This window comes from Molothrus ater, chromosome 1, assembly GCF_012460135.2.
Source record: "Molothrus ater isolate BHLD 08-10-18 breed brown headed cowbird chromosome 1, BPBGC_Mater_1.1, whole genome shotgun sequence".
In the NCBI taxonomy this organism is placed as follows: Eukaryota; Metazoa; Chordata; class Aves; order Passeriformes; family Icteridae; genus Molothrus; species Molothrus ater.
In genome coordinates this window covers 32,062,503-32,083,572 of record NC_050478.2, presented here as the reverse complement: position 1 = coordinate 32,083,572, position 21,070 = coordinate 32,062,503, and the positions used below count along the sequence as shown (strand labels likewise).

Sequence of the window (21,070 nt, the reverse complement as noted above, 5' to 3'; positions counted from 1 at the left end):
AGGGAGAGAAAGAGGCAGGGATGATTTGGAAACTATTCTCTGTTCTTCCAGTGGTGCATGAGCCCGTAGTTTGCCATCTGTGGACTGCATACTCACTGTAAATGAAGGAATTTGTCACCAAGTGTGGTGACAGATGCTTCATGACATCAGACAAAAGGTATTGAGATGAGTTTGTTTAGCAGGGGGATTGTGGAGTTCGCAAAAGAAGGAGATCAACCAAGTACTCATCTCATCGCCCGGTAGAAGACATAACTGAGGAGGACTTGGACAACATTGCAATCACTGTTAGGGACAAAATCTATGACAAAGTTCTTGTAAGTGGTTGCCGTATTCTTCTGTGTGTCTGTCACTTGAAAGTCTCTCACTATTTCACTGGTGTTTGCTAAAAGGTGTCCTTTCCTGAGACTCTGGGGAGTTCAGCTCATCATTATTATGTCACACAAGTACATCTTTGAAAGCTTTGCCAGACTTCTCTGGGCTTGGCTGTGGTGGTTGATACTCCCCACTGGCTTTTTGCCCCTGAAAAGTGTTTTTGTGCCACAGAGCTATTAAGTCAAGTTTGCCATAGCTATTGCTTGCCACTGGTAAGAGTTGGCATCCTTTTTGTCCCTCTCACTAATAAAAATGTCGTGTTAAATAATAGTGATCCCTGCTGTTCTTTGTACCTCTGGAAATGACATTTCTGTACAGATTATGTAGTGTCCAGTGTTCTTAATGGAAGTCCTCCTTCCTTGCTTTCACTGGATTTGGCTATTGATTATCATAAAGATCATCTTACCATGTATGTCAGGCTTCATGGTATTGGCAGGGATGAGTCACAAGATAATTTTCTCAATAGTTTTAGGTTTTTCCTAGAGAGAAGAAAGGACCAGAACTAAGATTATGAGGTTCATGTAATTTGAGACTTCTAATGCAACTGAAACTTGGCACTGACTCTGTAAAATTCCTAGCATCGTTATATGATTTATCATAGTAACAGAACTTCCTCTTCATTGTTTAATTTGACTTTGGTTTGAAGTTTGTGCTTCTTATTATTAGGAAAGCTCATCAATGGGCATTTAAGATGTCCTTCATACAAATGTTTTTCTCTTCCATTCCACCTTTAGGGTAGTACTTGCCACCAGTGTCGACAGAAGACAACCGATACAAAGACAATCTGTCGCAAGCAGGGCTGTGGAGGGGTCAGGGGGCAGTTCTGTGGACCCTGTCTTCGAAATCGATATGGGGAAGATGTGAAGTCAGCTCTGCTTGATCCAGTAAGTGTCATTCTTGAACCTGGAATGAAAGTGTAATGAATACAGTTTTGTTACTAATCTGTGATGTTAAGAATATGCTTATGGTAACGGGGTTCAAACCTTTTTGCCAAGAGCAGATCTGTAGTGCTAACTAATGGCCATGATGTGCTAGCCCAGTGTGACAGTGGCTGCTCTATTAGCACCTGTGCTTTTATGTGCAGCTGCTGGGCAGCTGGGGGTGCCTGACTTTATGTACCAGCTGGTTAATTCAGTCCCAGGAATTGTCCTGTACCAGCAGGCAGAGAGAGGCAAAGGAACTTGTCTCAGTGGGTGCCCATCTCTTTGTAGGGAGTTGACTACAGTCATCCTAGCAAGGAATGAGTGTTAGGCATTACAGATGACTTCAGTCTGTTTAAAAATTAATACTGAGCACATCAGAGAACCTGAGGCTTCAGAGTAAGAAGTATTCAAGCACTTAATAATTTCTTTAATCCTGCAGAATTTGGGAAATGTTAATAAGGTTGGCTGGCTGATAGAGGTTTGTAAAACGTTGTCCTGAGCAATGACATGGTGGGGAAGCCATACTCACATTTCTCTGAGCAAGTATACTGAGGAAGTCCAGTATAACATTTTTCATAGCTTGCCTTTCCCCCCCCTCCATGCTCATGCCCCTGCAGTCCTGGATCTGTCCTCCTTGCCGCGGGGTGTGCAACTGCAGCTACTGCCGCCGGCGGGACGGGCGCTGTGCCACCGGCATGCTCATCCACCTGGCCAAGTTCTATGGCTACAACAATGTCAAGGAGTACCTGGAAAGGTGAGAGCTCTGCCCTCTGGTCATTCTTTTTTAAACTGTTACAGCCCTTTAAATAACATTTGACTTCTTGTGCCCTGGGGCAAATCCTGCACCTATGCAAAAGAAGTTTCTTGGATTTCAGATTTTTAACTTGGCTGAAATCAGCTTATTTAAAATGGTGTATATTGTCTGTGTAAACAACTAATTTGATTAAAAAATTGAAAGACTTCTGCCTATTTTGAAATCTCTGTTGGTTGGCTGAAGTGTATAGAAGTTTTTAACTTCCAACTGTTTTGGAAGTTATCATCTTCAGCAATGGAAATTTATGAGTTTCCTAAAAAGCACTAACACTGTTTTCTCATATCTTCTAGTTTACAAAAACAACTGGCAGATGACAATTGAGAGCACTGAACTCAAGCCGTCCCTGAAACTGGTTAATACGTTAACAGTTTGACTTCAGAAGTTTATTACTATGTTTTACATAAAATAGAATTGTAGTACATAGCATATTCATTTCTTTATTGGAAACTTGTTGATCGATATGGTCTTATGCAAAAGATCTCTCAGGAAAATATTTTGGTAGAGAAATCTACATGCACAGACCTATATGTTAAGTGAAATGGTGCTCTTGAACCTTAAGTGGTTAATTTTTAGTAGAGCTACACAACCACAGGATGGAGAGCTTGGTCAAAATGAGCAATATTTTTATTTATATAATTGTGCAAGTTTGCAGAAAGGGTGTTTAACAACTACTTTCAAAGCATCCCGTCTTCAAAGAAACAAAACACCCTTGTCTACCAGCTTGATCATAAAGATCGATTTTTCCAGCTCTGCTTTCTGAACCTGTTTCACCACCTATAGTTTATAGAACTTGTCCTTGCAAAGAAGGAAAAGATACTTTCATCTGAATGTCATTATATTCCAGCCAAAGGTGATGCAATCGACCAATGCGAGGATGGTTTTTGAAAGTTTTATTCCAAAGTGCAATTATTCACCAAAACATGAAAGTAGAAGAGTGTTTTAAAAGAATTTAAAATATCCCAGTAAAAAAATCCAACAAAACTTCTCACCAGCAGTTTTTGTGTAATGCACCTGCTGCCTGAAGCATCTACCCACCTGTTGTAACTGGTCTATATCAGAGTTCAGGATTAAATTTTTTTACTTACAGTTCATACTTAGATATTTTTTCATTTGTACAACCAGGCTTTCAAACAACTTCATTTAAATGCAAGATATTTGTATTGCATGTTAAGTATGTTAAAATCTTGTAATATACACATTTCTTTTTATGTAGAGAGAATAAAGACTGATCTAAAGAAGAGTATTTTCTGATTCAAGCTACACCCTGATGCTGATGTTTCCCATTTACTTTCCCATAGCAAGTGTAATGGTACTTGGAGATCAATAATCGTTATATGGAGAAACACATGAGCACAACATTGATGAGTGAGGAAATAACAACATAGACCACATAAGTGTTACATTAAGGATTGTGCTTTTGTGAGACAAAAACACAATCCTTAATGTGACACTTTTGCTTTAGCTGACTGTGAAAAATCTCTCTTTTTACTATCAGGCAGACTGAGGAAGCAGCATGTTTTATTGAAAGCTTAGTATGAAACGGACAGGAGTGAAGCTATTCCTGCCAGAATCCATTTACTCGACTTCTTGATTTTCAGCTTGAAAGTCAAAACACAAGTTGTCCTCCTGCTTTTGCTTTTATAATCTGGACATTCATAAACATTCTTGTTTTCCCTTTGATCCACTGGAATAGCCTTTAAAAAAATGTCTGGCATTGCTGAAGTCAGCTCCTGAACCATGTTTCTGCTCCTGGCCCCACTGTCCTGTGTGGTGCCTGGCTACCTCATGCCTTTACATGCTGTTCTGTAGTGCAAGACCAGAATCATTTGTGCTTAAACAGTTACTAAATAGTTAAGGCTACATTTGAACATACAGATTTATGTGGTTGATTTAGATTGAGATTTTGTTGGCCTGCTATGCATCCTCTCTTTGTTCGAATTCAGAGATAAGTCCATAGCATCTGTCTGGACTGTACTTGTGGATCCATTAACATGCCCTTTTACTGAAAGCAGAGACTGTAGTGATAGGAAATTTTATATAAGTAAACACCAACACAAGCCCAAACTGCACACACAAGGTTCCTTGATGCTTTCCTCATCTCCAGAGGAGGAATGAACTGTACTGCCCTTGGACTGACGGATGTCTAAAAAAAAAAACACCTCTGAAAAGTTGATGCCCCCCATTCCAAAAAGCAACATTCAAATGGTATCCTTGCTATTGCTTCATTCCCCTACCCTAACTTTCCTCTTGGAGTTTACCTGCTGTAGTAGCAACTCTCCAAAAGAGTGGCTTTCTTTCAGGTCTGGTGAAGAGTATGAGTAACAATGGTGTTTCTCTAATTGCCACTGGGAGTCACTCACCTTTCTCTAATGAGCTGTAGCTTTGTTGACAGCTTTTCTCAGTTAAAACAACAATCTCATGTTGACAGCAGGTCTGAACTTAATGCTTCAGTCTCAGGAAGATACAGATTCAAAAGAACAAAATATGGTGTTTATCATGTGAAGGTTGTTAAAAGAGGAGTTGCAGCTCAAAAAGTGAACATGGTTTCCATTCAGGGACAGCCTACAACCCTACAATACAGCTACTGTAATAACTGATTGCTTAAAAGTCCAGGTGAAAAAAAATCTTAATTCTTACACTTTGCCCACCTAATTATACCTCATGCTAATCACAGAATCACTGAGTATTCTGAGTTAGAAGGGACCGACAGTACAGACTTCCTTCAAGTACTTCCTTTGTTCTTGGTATGTCTCCCTAAAAGCTTTATAAGCATTATGACCCAGCAAATAAAACATTCATAATTCTTTATATCTGTTTTTGTTTAGAGTTGGCAACTTTCAGTCAAGGTAGGAGAAAAAAAACAGGATAGAGACATTTTTTGTGGGCTTTTATGTTTGTTGGTTTGTGGGTTTGGGGATTTTGTTGATAGGTTGGTTGATGTTTTTTTTGTGGGGGTTAGGTTGTGTTTTTCTTTTTTAATTGCATTTGTGTAGATTACTTGATCCAGGTTGCTAGCATGTGCTAACTACTAACCCTAATCTGCACCTCTGAGAGCTGCAAAAAATGTCTAGAAGTTCATTTTTGTGAAATTTATAGTTTCTGGAATAGTCTTGAAGCTCTGAACCTCAGTTGGATTAGAGCTGCTGCTTTACTACAATGCAGACCTTGTTCAGACATAACTTAACAGTTATTTAAGTGCAGGAAGTGGATTTAATGATTAGAACACCAAGCTGATATGAAATTTAAAGCCACAGTGACAAATGCCAGCAATCTAGCGCCATGCCTAAGCTTCTTGGTGCTGTTCATAGGGTCACAATGCTTTAGTGCAACTCTTGAAGCAACTTCACTGCCTAATAGAGTCCCTGAAGTAGGAGATCAAGCAATTTAAGTTCATTTCTTACCTTGCATTGAAGGCATACAGATACAGGCTCCTTCCCTTGCTGGGTGGTCATACTCCTCCTTGGTCTTTTTGGTTACATCTGCAATTGAGCATACCTTATCCAAAGGCCAGTTGTTCTTGCTCTGGATTACAGCTTAAATAAAAAAAAAAAAAAAAAGTGCTTTCAGTAATTCTATATCCAGACAGTAATTTTAATTCAGAACTTTCAACCTCTTGGGCCATCATACTCAAGCCTGAGACTGTGTGAGGTCTGCCCTTCTCCAGAGAATTGTAGCAGCCCAGCCAGTGTCCTGTGAGGAGCTCCTGGCTACCTTTCTGCTAGCCAAGTGAAGCATTTAGCTCAGCGCCATTGGTGACCATGCAGAATTTGAATTACACTGTTACCAAACACTCCTGTGGTGTTCAGAATAAATGCAAACATACATTCACAGATTCACAGAATATTCTGAGGGAAGGGACCAATAAGAATCATGGAGTCCAATTCCTAAATGAATAATCCATATGGAGATTGAACCCACAAACCTTGGTGCTACTAGCACCATGCTCTAAACAACTCAGCTCATGTTTTGTGATTGTGACAAGAAATGAGATTACTGCTTTATTCACTACACTGGTGAAAGTTTTCCATCCCCTACTCTGGCAACAACTACACAAAGAGGATTGGGACACTTGATTTATTTTTCTCCTTAGGCCTCATAACTCTTTTATAGAAGAAAATAGAATAGTACCATGATATGTGCACTGAATTAGTTAAATAAGAATGGTAGAAAAACTTGCATTCTTAAACCTCTTTTAAGTATACAATCAAGCTCTTATTTCCTTAGCTGCTTTGTCCTCATACTTCTGAGTAGCCTGAAGACAAGTTTGGATTGTTCCCCTTGCTTTCAGGAAAGGATTATTCCAATGCTAAGGTGATTTTAATCTTTTTATTTAAGCTGTGATTAACTCTCCAAACAGCATGACAAACACAGCTAACACCAGTAGTTAAAGAGAAATGTCTGACATTGAAACCATATGCTTGGTGCCCTACACCCATCACTGCTGACCTGTCAGAAAGCACAGAGGATGGAACAAGCCAGAAAGCCTCACCACTGCTGGCAGCACAAGGTCCTGTCTCCAGATGTCAGGTTCTTGGCACCTCATGAGAAAATCAGCAATGCTAAAAGAGAAGCATCCATAGCTCCTGCCTTAACTGTGTCTGAGCTGCTTTTTTAGACAAAATAAATTACAGATTTCAAGTGTAGAGTCCTTTTGTCTATAGAGAAAGTACATTGCTGAAGTCACCAGAAAGTATAAGCTTATGTAAGTCTGAGGTGATTGTTTCAGTGGAATTTGTTGTTTCCCCCATGTAAGTATGTCTGGAATCAGTTGTAGAAGATGATCAGCATGGGATGGGTTGCTGGCAGCAGAGAATGTGAGTATGCTCAGTCCTGTTAAATCTGCTGTCTTGGGGAGAAACCTGAACATCACCATAAGAAGCTGCCAGAATTTGCTAACAGCTGATGCCTTCTTAAATTCAAACTGTCTGATACCATTTTCAATGGTATTTAAACTTCATATTTAAACTTCAATAAGCCAGAGCAAAGTGCAAAAATCAGGAACATAAGGGATTCTGACAGAGGTTCTGAATAATGGCATAATGCAGCATATATTGCCATGAGGTATCAGAAGAATTTCCAGAAACAATGCCTGTTTCATCCATGTCTAACCACTGCTGGTGGCAGGCTAACAGAAAGGAATCCCACAGGATGCTGAACATGCTTGGTGCTTGGGACAAGGGGAGGTGACAGAGCCTTTGCTTTAGCAAAGTGTTTGGTGTTCCTACAAAACCCACTCAAGGGAAAATGACTTTCATTAGGACAAAATTTGGAAGAAATAAGAATGGAACAAGGCTGCTGGGCTTAAATCACTGGAATGGCTCTGCATAGTAGCTAAACCCTGTCACTGTGGGGTACTTAGCAGTGGACAAAGCTGTATGTGGATGGATATGCTGGTTTAGTCCATCTGTCTGGCACAACATCACAGAAGAGTGTATAATGTGTATATTGTGGCACTTCCATGTGAGCAGAAAACATCAGCTCCCCCTTTGGAGAAAAATAAAAGACAAACATAAAGAATAACTATACTTTCATTTCCAAAAGAGGCACAAAAAGCCCTGAAATAAGTAATTTGTCTTCAGACCAAGGTCCATCTGTTTAAAAGACCCGTGATTCTCTGAAAGGAAAAGGTTCATCACCTTACTCTTTGAGGCAAACAAGAGCATAGGGTCTCCAGGCAATAGTCTTCCTGCATGATTTCTGCTATGTTAAGCTTCTGAGGATGCATTTCCAGAATGCATCTCCAGGACATTCTTAACCTCTTCAGGACAATACAACTGATGCAATAGAAATCCCAGCAAATCAACTCTTTCTGACTCTTCTACTTTCAAGTGTCTGATTTCTTCAGAAGAGCACAAATATCTCATTTTCTTAGATAAAAAACAGAGATGCTCCCTCCATCACCTTTGCTGTCTTCTTGGCAACAGTATTGAGAGGAATGACTGCAAACCAATTAACACTTAGCAGCTTCTATTTAGCTTTACATTTTCAGGTAACACTGACCCTTGAAGCCTACTAATGCGTTGTCCTGAACTTGGGATGACTGATGTTACTAGGGTACACCCTGGAATTGTCTTGATTTTCAGTCAAGTGTGACTGGATTTTTCAGTCAGTAGTTTGTATTTCTTTAGTACCTAATAGCTTCCATCACCCCCTCCACCACCCACAGTCCTTGCTGTCTCAGGCATTAGGCAAAACACAGCATAGGCACAGACATGCCTCACCCCCAAAAAGAGCCTCTCTCCCTGCAGCCTTGCTCTGGAACTGAGACAAAACATAAATGAAGAACAATTCATAACAGTGCTAATGAGCAGGAATTGAAATCACAGCATTAATGCAGCTCAGCCTCTGTTTCAGCCCTAGCTTTGGCAGACTTAATGATGAATGCCATATGTTATGGTCCAGACTCGCTAAAGTGGATGGGGACTGAGCATGAAAAGCACAAGCTCCCCCCAGGAGATGAAGCGATGTTTGGCTACTTGCATGCTGAGCTGTTACATTTCCTCCTGCAAAGCCTCCATGATCTGATAGTGATAAAAGGGAAAAAAATAGAAGGATTTTTAAAAAAGAGTGCTCAGAGGAAAGGGAGGAAATAAAGAAAGGGATGGAGAAACCAGAGTGGCAGTCATAGGGGACTTTAATTAACTCTGGTAAGGAGAAGGAACTGAAGGCTCAGTGTCACATCATGTGCCAGGCTTTGGGGCATCTGGACATAGTTTCTCAGACCTACACTCAGGAGGATGCAGAAGATGGCAAAATCTTCTGAAAACAGAACTAGCTGAGATTTGTGATTACATTTTACTTCCCTGCTCCTTTATTAATTTAATCTCTTAAGCACCAGTGATGTTCCATGCTTAAAACCCATCCTTTTAAATTTTTTCTGGAAGGAGTTTGGCTATACTAATGTATCTGTGTGTCTGATATATCTTGACTATGAACAGAACTTCCATGTCCCAGCCAACTCCATATTAAGGGACAAAGCTTATCCTGGTATTAGGGTTGGTGCATTTAACACCAACCAGCATCTGATAGTTTATCAGTATTAATGTTATTGTTCTGCTAGACTTCAGGTTCTGTGGTGAGGTGCTGAGGCTAAGAGATGGTCAGACACCCTTTTTGGCCAGGATTCACCTCTTCAGACTACCACCAAAAACTAAAACTCCCTGAAAACCTCCTCTTCCTTTACTGCTTGCAAGGGAAGTCTTGGAGCAGACACAAGGCTCCTGCTCAGAACAAGTTTGCAGGAAGGGAAGCAGGGGGAGAACCTGTGCTTGGGCTGCTCTTCCTGGCATGGAAAGCCTGCACACCACTGCTAGGCAGTGCTGTGAATGCAGCAGAAAAAGTCAGGACTGCAGGCTAGGAGGGACTTCCTATGCTTGGCACAAGTGGGAAGGCATAGGAAAGCTACCCTAAGGAGTTTTATCATGCAGGAGATGGGAACAAAAGACAGAGGTCAAGACTAGACCCACCAATTCAACCAACCATGCCTTTTTTCTATTGTTATTCTTACTGTACTTGTTTATAAAAAGTATACAAAACAAAACAAAACGAAAAAGGTGAGATAGATCCATACCTTGTTTCCCACCCTAAATAAATTCAATGTGGAAAAGAAAATGGTCCAAATGTCTTCCTAGTGCATTACCTCTTGTGCATTATCACAACCATTAACGCTCATATGATCTTTTCTAATTTGATGTCTTCCCTCCACCCCCAGACCCCAAAATCAAGTCTATTGCTGAAATAACACAGTAAAATGTGTATTACACCTGTCTTTGAAAGCACTGACAATACACTGGATTTAGAACTTCACCTCTTCACTGCAGACTGGCCTGATCCCTCTCCCATGGAGATATGGATTGCTTTTCCAAAGGAGTTTTGAAGAGATTATCTGATGTTGACAAGAATCCCATCTCAGCATAGGGGTGCAGTCCATATAGTACAGAGCTTTCAGATGGAAGCATTTCATCTATGTATTTGTGGTATCCATCATAATCCAGATTTGGAGAGGCCAAGAAACATGGTGCCAAGTTCCCTTTCAAGCTGTAGGAAAAGAATCAATAATGTTATTGGTAATGCTGACACCAGGAAATATTCTCCTGTAGCTACAAAATTTCAGAAATTTCTGTGAAGCTTGTAGACATGATAGCTGCATGTTCTGATACAAGGGAACAGGGTTACCAAAGAATTCCCAGCATAGTTACTATTTGCATAATTTCTGGACACTTCCATTTTCTGTGGGGTTGCTTCTTACTTCATGAGGATGCTTTGCATTTATTTTAATGTCACTACTCAGGCAAGTGTATTTTACGTACTGCAAGTCTGCATCACCTCAGCAGCCAAGCAAGGATTCTTATGCCATTTTGCTATTCCACTCTATCTCTCCAAGTGCAGGAGTGTTGCATGGGGTTTTGTACTGCTGCTTTGGCCTCAGTGAGATAGACAGTGGTGATAATTTTAACAGGATTAAAAATTAAGGTCTTAATCAGCTCAGTATTGAGCCAAGTACTAATAACTGCACTGTTCCTATAGAGCAGGAAGACCCTAACTCTATCAGGATATTTAAGATAAGACTTGGGACTTTGGAGCAGATCAAGATTTATGTAGACAGGACTTGGGTGAAATATACTTTCAGTGGGCTAAATGAAATAAAAAGTAATAAATAAATTAAGAATAAAAGCTGTAGCTGTCAAATTTGTTTTTCTAGACTTCCCCATCTCCTGTGCTGTAAAAACTTCACTGAATTCAAAGAATTTCTCTGAACTTATTGTCATAGAGCTGCCTGCAATTTAAAAGAGGCTTGAAGTTGTTTTTGCTGAAAGATATTTCTAGCTCTAAGTGGTACTTTTCACAAAAGCTATTTCTTCCTAATGCAGGGTCCACTTCACAAAATCACAATAACATTTAACAGCTTCTGGCATTTAGAACAGTCTACAACAAGCTACTGCTCAAAATAACACCAGTAAGCACTTATTTCTGAAGTCATTTTGGTTCTGCAACCAGCCATTTACCTGTGCCTGAACTTGCACCACTAACCTCACCCACAATAAGCTGTATCTTAAGATGCCACTTTGAAGTAGTGCTGAGGTTTTGAAAAAAGCCCTGTTATTTACCTCGAGTGGAAGATCAATTCTGTCAGACAATCTGCACTTACCAGTCTCTCTCTGCTGGCACTTAAATCAGGTTTTACTTCATCTGTGGGAGTCATGTGCACAGAGGGAGGCTGTGGGTTACTGGGGTATGAAGCAGGAGCTTGCTGCCCTTCTGTCTTTATGACTGCTCCCAGGTGAGGTCTATCAAAGCTGACACACAGTGGGTTATTCTAATGGACCCTGTGGAATGAATTTGTAGCTAAAAGAACTCATCATAAAGCAAGAAGTTAAAAAGAGAAGGTAATCTACTCAGTGAATACAAAGCCCCACTGCTGGTGAAGGACCATCCATTCATTTGGCTGCTAGTCACTGAATGATTTTCTGGTTTTGCTGGTAATTCTGGGCTTTAACTTTTTCCAATTACAGCAAGAAACTAAGAAAGAATCCTCAGTGTTTAAAATACCAGTGGATCCACACTAAGGGTTGGGTCCCTAAACTTTCCAAAGGGCATACAAATAGCAGTGATTCTGTTCAGGTTTCACCACCTATACTTATTTTGCAATTATTTGAATGAAAGTTCAGGCTTTTGAAGGTTAATGGACTACCTAAAGTAGTAAAGCAGTAATTCTTTACTTATCCATAGGCTAGAGGGAGAGCTGGAGCCGGCAGGATGAGCTTCCCACCATGCCCCCACGACCTCAGCTGTCATGTGGAGAAATCAGCCTCTTTGGAGGTCAGGAGTACAGTAGTGTTTAGCCTTTCCATCTCCATGGCAACTTACTCTTGGGCATCTTCTTCTGAGCAGTTACTTCCAATTGCCTTCATCTGAGTGTAGCTCTTTGACATATGAAATTCTGCTTCTTCGGGACCAAGGAGACACCAGCCTGCTCCTCTTGCTCACAGCCAAAAGGCAGGCTTCAACCCACTGCCAGGGGTGAAAGGGGCACTTTTCCCAGCTCAGCCTGGCTCCACAAATGGCCTGTTCACACCTAACATGATAATTTTTATTTTTTTTCCCTCATAAATGAGCTTTTTTACCTTTGGACAATGAAAAATAACAAGTCTGGAAAGGGTGCTTGAAAAATCTCTTGGCTGTTTTCAGCAAATTCTGTACAATCAGTTCTCCAAAGTGGCTTCCTCAGCAGCTGAGGAGAAGCAGGCAGGGGTTTTAAATATTTATATACATATTAAAAAGTACATACTATATAATACATATAGTATATTATACTATATTATATATATGTGTGTACATATATACACACACCCCTGTATAAACATCCACATTTGTTATTTGTGTATATGAAAACAGATTAAGGCAGTTTCCATGCAAAACTTCTTAGAACTAAACTTAAAGTAACATTTTCTTTTTGTAGCCTCAAAAATTTTAACATTTGCTGCTGATTAGAAGCAACTTTGGCAATGTGGCCCTTTGGAGTCATGGATGTTCCACATACACTGCTGTCCAGGATGAAAACTCAATAATGAAATTTGAATAATTCAGCTGGTGATAACCTGACAAAGCTACAGATACAGATGTGTGAGAGGGTAGTGGAAAATTAGAAACAGTCTTACAAGCTCTTTTTTCCTATTTTAGAAAGAGTGAGATGCAAGGAAATGTACAATATTTCCATTGTTTTCTTGAGGAAGAAAATGTGCAAAGAGTAAGTTCTGAGGATAGTGCCATTCTGGACTGCTGAAACTGGTGAGTTTATCAGTTACATTGGTTAAAGTGCAGTTCCATAAGAGATACTTTCCCATGCCTACCCAAAACTTTCTAAATGGAAGCACCTTAAAATAGTTTTCCTAGGAAAATGGAGACCTAAGTGTATCCAATGTCATTAAGCTCATTGTACAAGCAGTGTTAAAAAGTACTGGATTCAAGTTCCTAATTAATTGTACTAAGAAAAGTAGACAAGCAGTAGGACATCTCACAGACCCTTTCAGCCAAAATCTGCTCAGGATAAATCATCAACAAAATTGATTCCCTCACAGCCAGACAAGACCTTGCTGCAGGATGGATGAGAAAGTGCGTGGTCTTCTCTTTCCCTTAGGTTAAACCACATACTGTGTTTTCAGAGCTTTAGGTTACATATGAAGGTTCTCACCAGGACTGGGCTGAGGAATTCTTGCAGACACATTCAGCAGAGCCTGCAGTCCCAGGCACCTGTGATGTGGCCACCTTACATGATCTCATCAAGGAGTTTTCCTGTGGAACCCACCTGAGGAGCAGAATGCATCACTGAATAAAACAAGTCAGCTGCTTAAAGGACAAACCAAAGCTGTTCTTAGGAGACATAAAAGAACCCCAACTTCAGAAAGCTTCATGGTTATACATTTGCATTGCTGGGTTTAAGTTTTTCAGCAAATAATACTAAAACTAGATTTCTTTTATTTCAATCCAATGAGAGGTATCTGAGCAAAATAGAAAATTTGGGACTAAAACTCAGTAATGGTGTAAAATGCATTATCCAAGCTTTGTTTCCCACCTTAGCCCTTATAAAAAAACTTTAGAGAAAACCACATTTTCAAAACACCACATTATATGAGAGAACATAACTTCACGAACAAATGCATGTATTTTCCCATACAGATCTTTAAAAACATAATCCTCATGAGTGACAGGAAGGTAACCTACTGTGCCTTTCTTGGAGGAGAAATAAAAAACTTGTATCTGATTGCAGTCTTTTATATCTCCTCACTAGGGAACGTTTAGTTACTGAAATTCTACATTATTTGAAATTGGGAAGTATTCAAGAACTTTGGTAAAAATTGAATTAATAATAATCCCATTACTGCACCATCATATAACCATTAAGTTTATTGTAGAATTCTAGTCATAATGCCACAGAGAAAGCATGTGGTTAAGGGTAGTAAAACATTTAATTCAAGGAACCACTGTCTTTCTCTTTTATTTGGCTTCTCAGCATTTGAAGCTTCTTTTTGCTCCCCTTTGGTTTGCAAAATATGCCAGTTTGTGATGAAACCTTTGCAGACAGGAACCTTTATGCCCTTGGGGGCAGTATTTGCCTCCCAACAGTTCGAGTAAAAACTTAATTATAGGCTTTAAATATTACATGATGTGACAGAACAGAACAAGTAAGATAGCTGCAGCTATTCCAGCCTGCTTGCTACATAAACTTGTATGCAGCAATTTGAGTATGTGAAATGCTAATCCATCTTTATTTTAAACTGGTTCAAAGAACAAATGAAAAAAAAATTTAAAAAAAGCCGCTAGAATATAATATGCGGTGCTGCATGCTTGTGATGAGAAGGCTGAACAGAGATCCCCTGTGAAAAATGCCAGCAACTTGGGTTTAGAACGGAACGTTCTTGCAGCCAGAATAAACCTGCTTTTCTCTTTGTCGGCAACAAAAACTCATTTAACGTTTTTCTAATTTCATATATATTTATCTCAAGAAATTGCTTTTTCCTTTGTCTTTTGCAAGAGTATATCAATATTCTAATGCAGTACAAGCTCATTCAGCTGCACACTTCTGGGACATTGATTATACTGGGATAATCAAAGCTGGTGATATAAAAGGGACATTTTTGTGAGTGTGAGAAAGCTGTGGAGTTTGCATTAGAAATATTTTGGGCTGTCAGGTTCACATAATTGCCATTGTACTCTATACAAAACTGGTCTGTTGTACCCAAAAAAACCCCAGAGCCATTGCTGGGTGGGTGGATAATGGGGAGGACAAAATCCACTTCCCCCCACAACAACATCCAGTGACAAGTCCTTGAACACGTGTGGGGATCAGAAGGTGGAGGGCATGAGTGGGACAATGAGGCAGGACCAGGCATTCTGTACTTCACATGAAGAGACCCTATCTATTGCAGATTGTTGTGCTGGAGTTTGTCTTAGAAAAAGGAAAAACTGAGAAACAAGATTAAATATTCTCAGGAAAACACTATAAAACTATAAACTGGTGAAGTTATAACAGAGTCATGGCAATTTCCACTGGCTGATGAGGTAGCTCAAGTTGCCCAGTTTATGCTTTCTGGTCAGTGCTTAATTGCCTTCAGGAAGTTCTTCCCAAAGGACAATAAATTATATACATATGATTTTATATATATATATATATATATATATATATATATATATATATATATATATATATATATATATATATATATATACACAAGGTCATAGACATGCATATATACATAGCAACTGACATTTAAAAAAACCTGTTGTCTTATTTCTCTCTCCAATATCTGTATAAAAAAAAAAATCCTTATGAAACAACAGGGTAATGAATCACTAAGCAGTACAATGAGAAAGGCCAATAAGCAACATTACCAAGAGGAGAGAAATAATTCTTGCTCTTACAGACCTTTCTGGTATTCCCTGCCATCAGAATACTCCCTCTCATTAATTAGCAAAATGAATTATCCAGCTTATGAATTGTGGTTTGAAAAGAACAGCTTAAAGCAGCAAGATTTATTAGCAAAGAAAACTAAGGGTTGGAATAAGCTGATTTCATGGACTTGTTTTCTAAATGGGAAGCATTATTAAATCATCATAATAAAATTAAGAAATTATTTCACTATGACACCAAGTACCACAAAGAGGAAAAACAGCTTGATGTCCTACTAACTAAATAAAGGCTAGTAGGGGTATGAAGACAAAAACAAAATTAATTTCTCAGAGTAAATACAAGCTGGGAAATATGGAGAAAACCATATCATCAAGGGGAGACCTTTCTGTCTCTTTTATTTCTTTATAAATATCTCTGAAATGTATTTAAATTACTCAAATGGGAGGATCTATTCAATAATATTCTATATCATTCAGTAACAAATAATTACTGCCTTTTATTTAGACATTTCACATTTTCACATGCAGAACTTACACAAATGACCTCAACTTGGTATTTAAACTATACAAGTCTGAAATATGCTGTAGCTCAGAAAAAAAAATCACTCTCATATCCTTAACTTTGACTCAAGGGGAACATTGCAGAGAAAGTCAGAACAAGGTGGCATCCTTAATACATAATAATGACACATTCAGGAAATGCACCATTATTTATACATGTGACGTGCTGTAAATTGCTTCCATCATCAGAACTAATTGTAGTGATTATTAATGCAGTGTTATGAACTGTCAGAATTGCTGTTTGTAATTACATTTGTGCAAATGCTTCATTACCTGCCTAATGAATTTGGCATATATGCACATGTAAACCCCTGTTTTTGTTAACATAATGAAGGGCATTTTTTTCCCCTTAGCTACTGATGTGGAACTGGTTTTACCTATATTGCAAAGTTCAAGCATCCACTGCCAGAAAAAAACCCACAACCCCCCTTTGATATGGTTTATTTTCATACTCACCAACAGCATCACATAATGCCAGCTACTTAAATAACAGCTTCAGGGAAAGAACTGCATGCCCCCTATTCAGTATAAATATGTGATTGAGTGGAAATTACCTTGGTATGTGGTTACCTGACCACTTCCTACCTTCTTGTGGGCCTCTGAGCAGTTGCTGAGGACGCAATGCAGACGGAGCTCTCAGGTGCTGATCTGGAGCCTTCCATTCCAGCCCTGAGGGCCAAACCTCAGTCTCCCAGGAACAGAAGTGTGAAAATCGCACAGAGGAAAACAGATGCTTTTAAACTCCCCTTCTCTGGCATGCAGTTCAAGGGTCCCCTGTCAGAGACAAAGGGAGTAGCTTCTGCACTAGCAACAGGGAGTGTTGCTGAGAGCTGTGCCAGCCTCGGCTGCCCAAAGGGAGCACTCACAAGGCTGGAGCTGGAAGCAGAGTGAGAAACAGGTTTCTAAAGAATCAGAGGCTACTAGGCAGTATTTTTTTCAGTAATTCCCAGATGCAAAATTGTTAATAGTGACATTTTAGTTCCCAAATGACCCTTAGGAAAGGAGAACTGTTTGGTTTGCTACTGAAACCAACAAAAACAGAGTCTTTACCTAGAAGTCTATAAATGTTACTCAGATAACCACTATAGCTTCTTAGCTAAGTCATCCACAGACTTTATCCAAAGCAGAAAATTTACTAGTTTAACATTTATCAAAAAGCCTTACAACTCCTTGAACTTTTACACCATTTATCAAAGAGTCATGTTTGAAGTTGAAGTTTAATATTTTTCATTTTGCCTCCATATTTATAGTGTTAATAGAGAATTTCAGCAAGATGATATTCAGCACAGGGATTCATCTGGTTTTTAGGTTATTTGGCATTTGCTGTTAAAACTGGCAGAAATTAATCCTTATGTCTCTGACATTTTTCTATATTTTATCCTTTAGTTTAAGAAGTAATAAACATAAAATTAATTTTGTTACCCTTGAAAATAATGATGTGTGGAGGGTACATCAGAGGGATAAACTCTTGTCTTTCAAAAGGAAATAGATCATGCTGAGCTGAGCAACATGCAGCAGAATCTGGGCAAAGGTGAAGGATTTTATGTCTGACAAAAAAATCTCCTTAAATCAGAATGTTGAGTTCAACCATGAAAAAATACAACACAAGTTTCTACCCCGAATAAAACCACAAACCCATGAAATATATTCATCTGGATTAGGCATACTTTGATTTTTTTATTATAATTAAAAACAAGAAACACCTTAACCAGAAATATAGTAAAGACAGTGTCTGCACAGGAATTTGTGGTAAGCCACAAACATCTATTGCTCAGAACAGTGGGTGAGAAAAGAGAGTTCTCTAAAGTATAAAGCTTAGAAATTGGTTAATTCAAATATATACATATATATTCTTTCACTAAACAGACGGAAACAGGATAACAATGTATATGAACTACTTTTATTTAAAACTTAGTCTAAATTTTTCAGCGTTCCATTAAAAGTATTATAACAGTAAGTTATAAAAAAATTGAAAAAATAACAAAATGCTCTATTAATAGTCAGCTGCTCAGCCACAAAATAGCAGTTATCCTTCCTTTCTCACAAATATCTTTCCAAATTATCCCACACCATCAAAATCAATCCATTTGTAGCTCTGACCCAACTTTTTTTTTTCCCCTTTTTTTTCTTTTATTTTTCCCTGGCATTGGTTAGTATTCCTTTCTAAAGGAGCTCTTACCCTTTTCACATCCCAGCTCTGCCCTCATGTGTGCTGTGCTCCAGCAGCTCCATGAGAATACCCTGCTGGAAGGCAAAAGTGTGCAGTTAGGGCTGCCTTCATCATGGTCTGCTTTGCTGATGAGAACAAGCTGACTGCTCCAGCACTGCCACTGCTGCAGGGAAGCTGACTCACACTGGGCTTGAAGATCTTTCTGCAAGTTCCTGGGGTAGCACACAGGGATAACCAGGGATCTGGAGGGAAGGAGACTGCACACTACCTGTGACGTGCCTGTTCTCCTCATTCTCATGTCCTCTTTCTCGTCCTTCTTCTTTCCACCCACCAAGCAGAACTTTACACAGGGAAAGAGCAGAAGACAAAACAAACAGCACATAACCCTTACTCTTTAATTCCTTTCTTTATGCCTGACTGCAGGAACCCATACAGAGGGCACTGAGCCATTTCCTGAACACCCAGGTTTGTAAATCCACTCTGTGGGAGAATGGTCATGACCATGCATTTAGGCAAATTTAGAGCAGAGCAAAATATGTGAGTACCATTAATGAAAGAGCTCTGGCTTTAGAGAATGCATGGTTTTTTTGGTTTTTTTTTTTTTTGGTTGTTTTTTGTTTGGTTTTTTTTTTTTTTTCCCATAAGTGCACCACTGGCTAAAGCTGGTGCAATAAATGCTTTTTCTGTCTTTGCATGCATACCTGTGCATGTCTATATTGAACAGTACAAATGTTTGTGTTAGTGCCACACCTTTCCTCCTGCCCAACACTTATGGGAAACACAGAGGTGGTGCAGGGCACTGAGGGATGGCACCCTGCAGCTGTTGGGTTAGTTTGGAATCACAGCAGTCTCAAGTCCTGGCCTCCCACAGAATGGTCATCAATGCTACCACTTGACCCCACAGGGGAAGGAGTAATTAAAGCAAACAAAAGGGAAAAATTTAGTTTACTTTTACCTGGTCAAAACCATAGAGAGCAGCATGGAAATTAGCCAGCATCCCTGTAGAGGGTAATTTTAATTGAATTTCTAGTATTCCTTGGGGAATTATGTGCTCTTCTGTGGTCGAAGCTGGCTTAGCACTGATAAAGACACAGAAATCAGGATGACATAATGTATTGCTCAAGGAGTTTGTCCAAGGTTTTGAACCACTCAGCTACTTAGATGAATATTCCATTGAAAAACAGCCAATATGGTTATTTTACAAAACCAAATAATTTTGTTTTCCTTAAGGCATTGTCATTATGACTTCTTAATGGGATAACAGTTAAGTCATTGTTATTTCTTGGTATGTATCGAGGTTTCACCATTAGCTTCTAAAATTTGATTCTGAAGCTAAAGAAAATATTATAAACTCAGGGTTAAGTGATCTGTGGTTGTGGGTGTTATCACATACAAAGAAAAGCATAGCTCAGAAGACATCTGGACTCTCATTAATTCTCTGTAGAACTGGGGCCTAGGACAAAACATTTTCAAGACATACCAGGAGCAAGACAGTAGTGCTAGACAGAAAAATGGTTCCAGCTAGCCTGCTGCTTAGGAAATATGTCTTAGACTACTTCAGAGTGTAGCTGTCTTTAAAGTTCTAAATATATGAAGACAGTGGAAAGACACTGATAGGTCAGAGAAGAGTGTTATAATGGAAAAGTATCTGCCTCCAAAGCACCTCCTGGTGAAAAACAGGAATATCGAGAAAAGTTTAAAATGTGGCTGGGCTAAAGATGTTTTAAACACACTGTAAGCCCACACTGCACATTTCTTTGTTACAGTACTAATATTTCAACTCAAATTGCAGCTCATCCACGAGCTTTTCTTTGGCCCTTCAGTGATGTGCCAGAACCTCCTGATTGTGCTGGCAATCTCCATGCAGTGCAGGAGGAATTACACCCAAAGAATACAACATGTCACTCACACCCTAACTGCTGCATCACTTTATTATGAGGTCTGCTGGGGGAATATTCCCAAACTGTCCCTCACCACATGGAAAAAGGAATAGAGGAATGGAAAGAGAGGGAGACTTTCATATCACATGACATGATTGCATTCTGGCAGCGCCTGAATTGTCATATAGGCTGCATCCATTGAATGTAAAGTGGAAGTGATTAAAGCCTTAATATAATAACAAAATAAACATTCAATGTATCAGATATCTGAATTTGAGATATTAACTATGAGCGACAGAAGAGTGCAATCTGACACAAAAACCTGAAGTCAGTCTTTCTTCTGCCAGTTTGCCAACCACTGTGCCAACTGCCTTTGTAAGATCTGAAGCCAAAGTAATTTTTAAAGTATTTCCCACGGTCAGTCAGAATCACAGGTGTACGTTGGTTTGTTTTTTTCTTTTTAATATTTAATTATGTACTCTCTAGCCTCCAATAAAATCCATAGTAAAATACTTCATCTTTTTGCTCCAAAACTTTTTTGAAATATAAGCTTACAGGGTTTTTGGGCCCAAATGCAGAAGACTAAATCTTGAGAAACACTGAGTGCGTCCAAGTCCCAATAGTTCTAGCTAGCTTAGAGCCATCTGGGATTTGGCCCAACATCTTCATGAAGTTTCCATTCAGACTTCCCAAAATCCTTCACTATCAAAAACCTTTACAACAAAATTGTTGCCTCTCTCCTCCCTCAAGAGCCAGGCATAACAGGCTGGAAAATGGAGCAGGTCTGTAACACCAGAAGCTCCTCAGAAGTTCCCCATCCATCCCTGAAGCTTCAGGCACAACACTGCCCCCAGAGCAGCTGTGAACCCTGACATTCCCTGAAAACCAACTTGACTCTTCCCTTCACAACATTTCTATGCAGGGTTGTTTTCAGGCTGGCACG

The 21,070-nt window shown here is 39.3% G+C and overlaps 1 protein-coding gene and 1 long non-coding RNA gene across 3 annotated transcripts in view; one reads left to right on the top strand and one right to left on the bottom strand.

The window, feature by feature from the left end:
- Nucleotides 1-3,352, top strand: part of CDCA7L (cell division cycle associated 7 like) — an 18,819-nt gene extending 15,467 nt beyond the window's left edge. For both annotated transcript variants that reach the window (XM_036402389.2, XM_036402380.1), the window contains 4 exons: nucleotides 180-314; nucleotides 1,107-1,256; nucleotides 1,913-2,049; nucleotides 2,400-3,352. In XM_036402389.2, the coding sequence (XP_036258282.1) occupies nucleotides 180-314; nucleotides 1,107-1,256; nucleotides 1,913-2,049; nucleotides 2,400-2,430 (453 nt within the window). In that variant the 3' untranslated portion in view covers nucleotides 2,431-3,352. The remainder of the gene's footprint in view (nucleotides 1-179; nucleotides 315-1,106; nucleotides 1,257-1,912; nucleotides 2,050-2,399) is intronic.
- LOC129046673 (uncharacterized) overlaps nucleotides 1-21,070 on the bottom strand; it is a 27,862-nt gene extending 6,792 nt beyond the window's left edge. Inside the window, exons 1-8 of the long non-coding RNA XR_008508328.1 lie at nucleotides 19,203-21,070; nucleotides 17,500-18,587; nucleotides 16,663-16,851; nucleotides 13,301-13,414; nucleotides 11,258-11,435; nucleotides 9,917-10,146; nucleotides 5,511-5,642; nucleotides 779-1,275 (exon numbers count right to left, since the gene is read on the bottom strand). This is a non-coding gene — a long non-coding RNA (uncharacterized LOC129046673). The remainder of the gene's footprint in view (nucleotides 1-778; nucleotides 1,276-5,510; nucleotides 5,643-9,916; nucleotides 10,147-11,257; nucleotides 11,436-13,300; nucleotides 13,415-16,662; nucleotides 16,852-17,499; nucleotides 18,588-19,202) is intronic.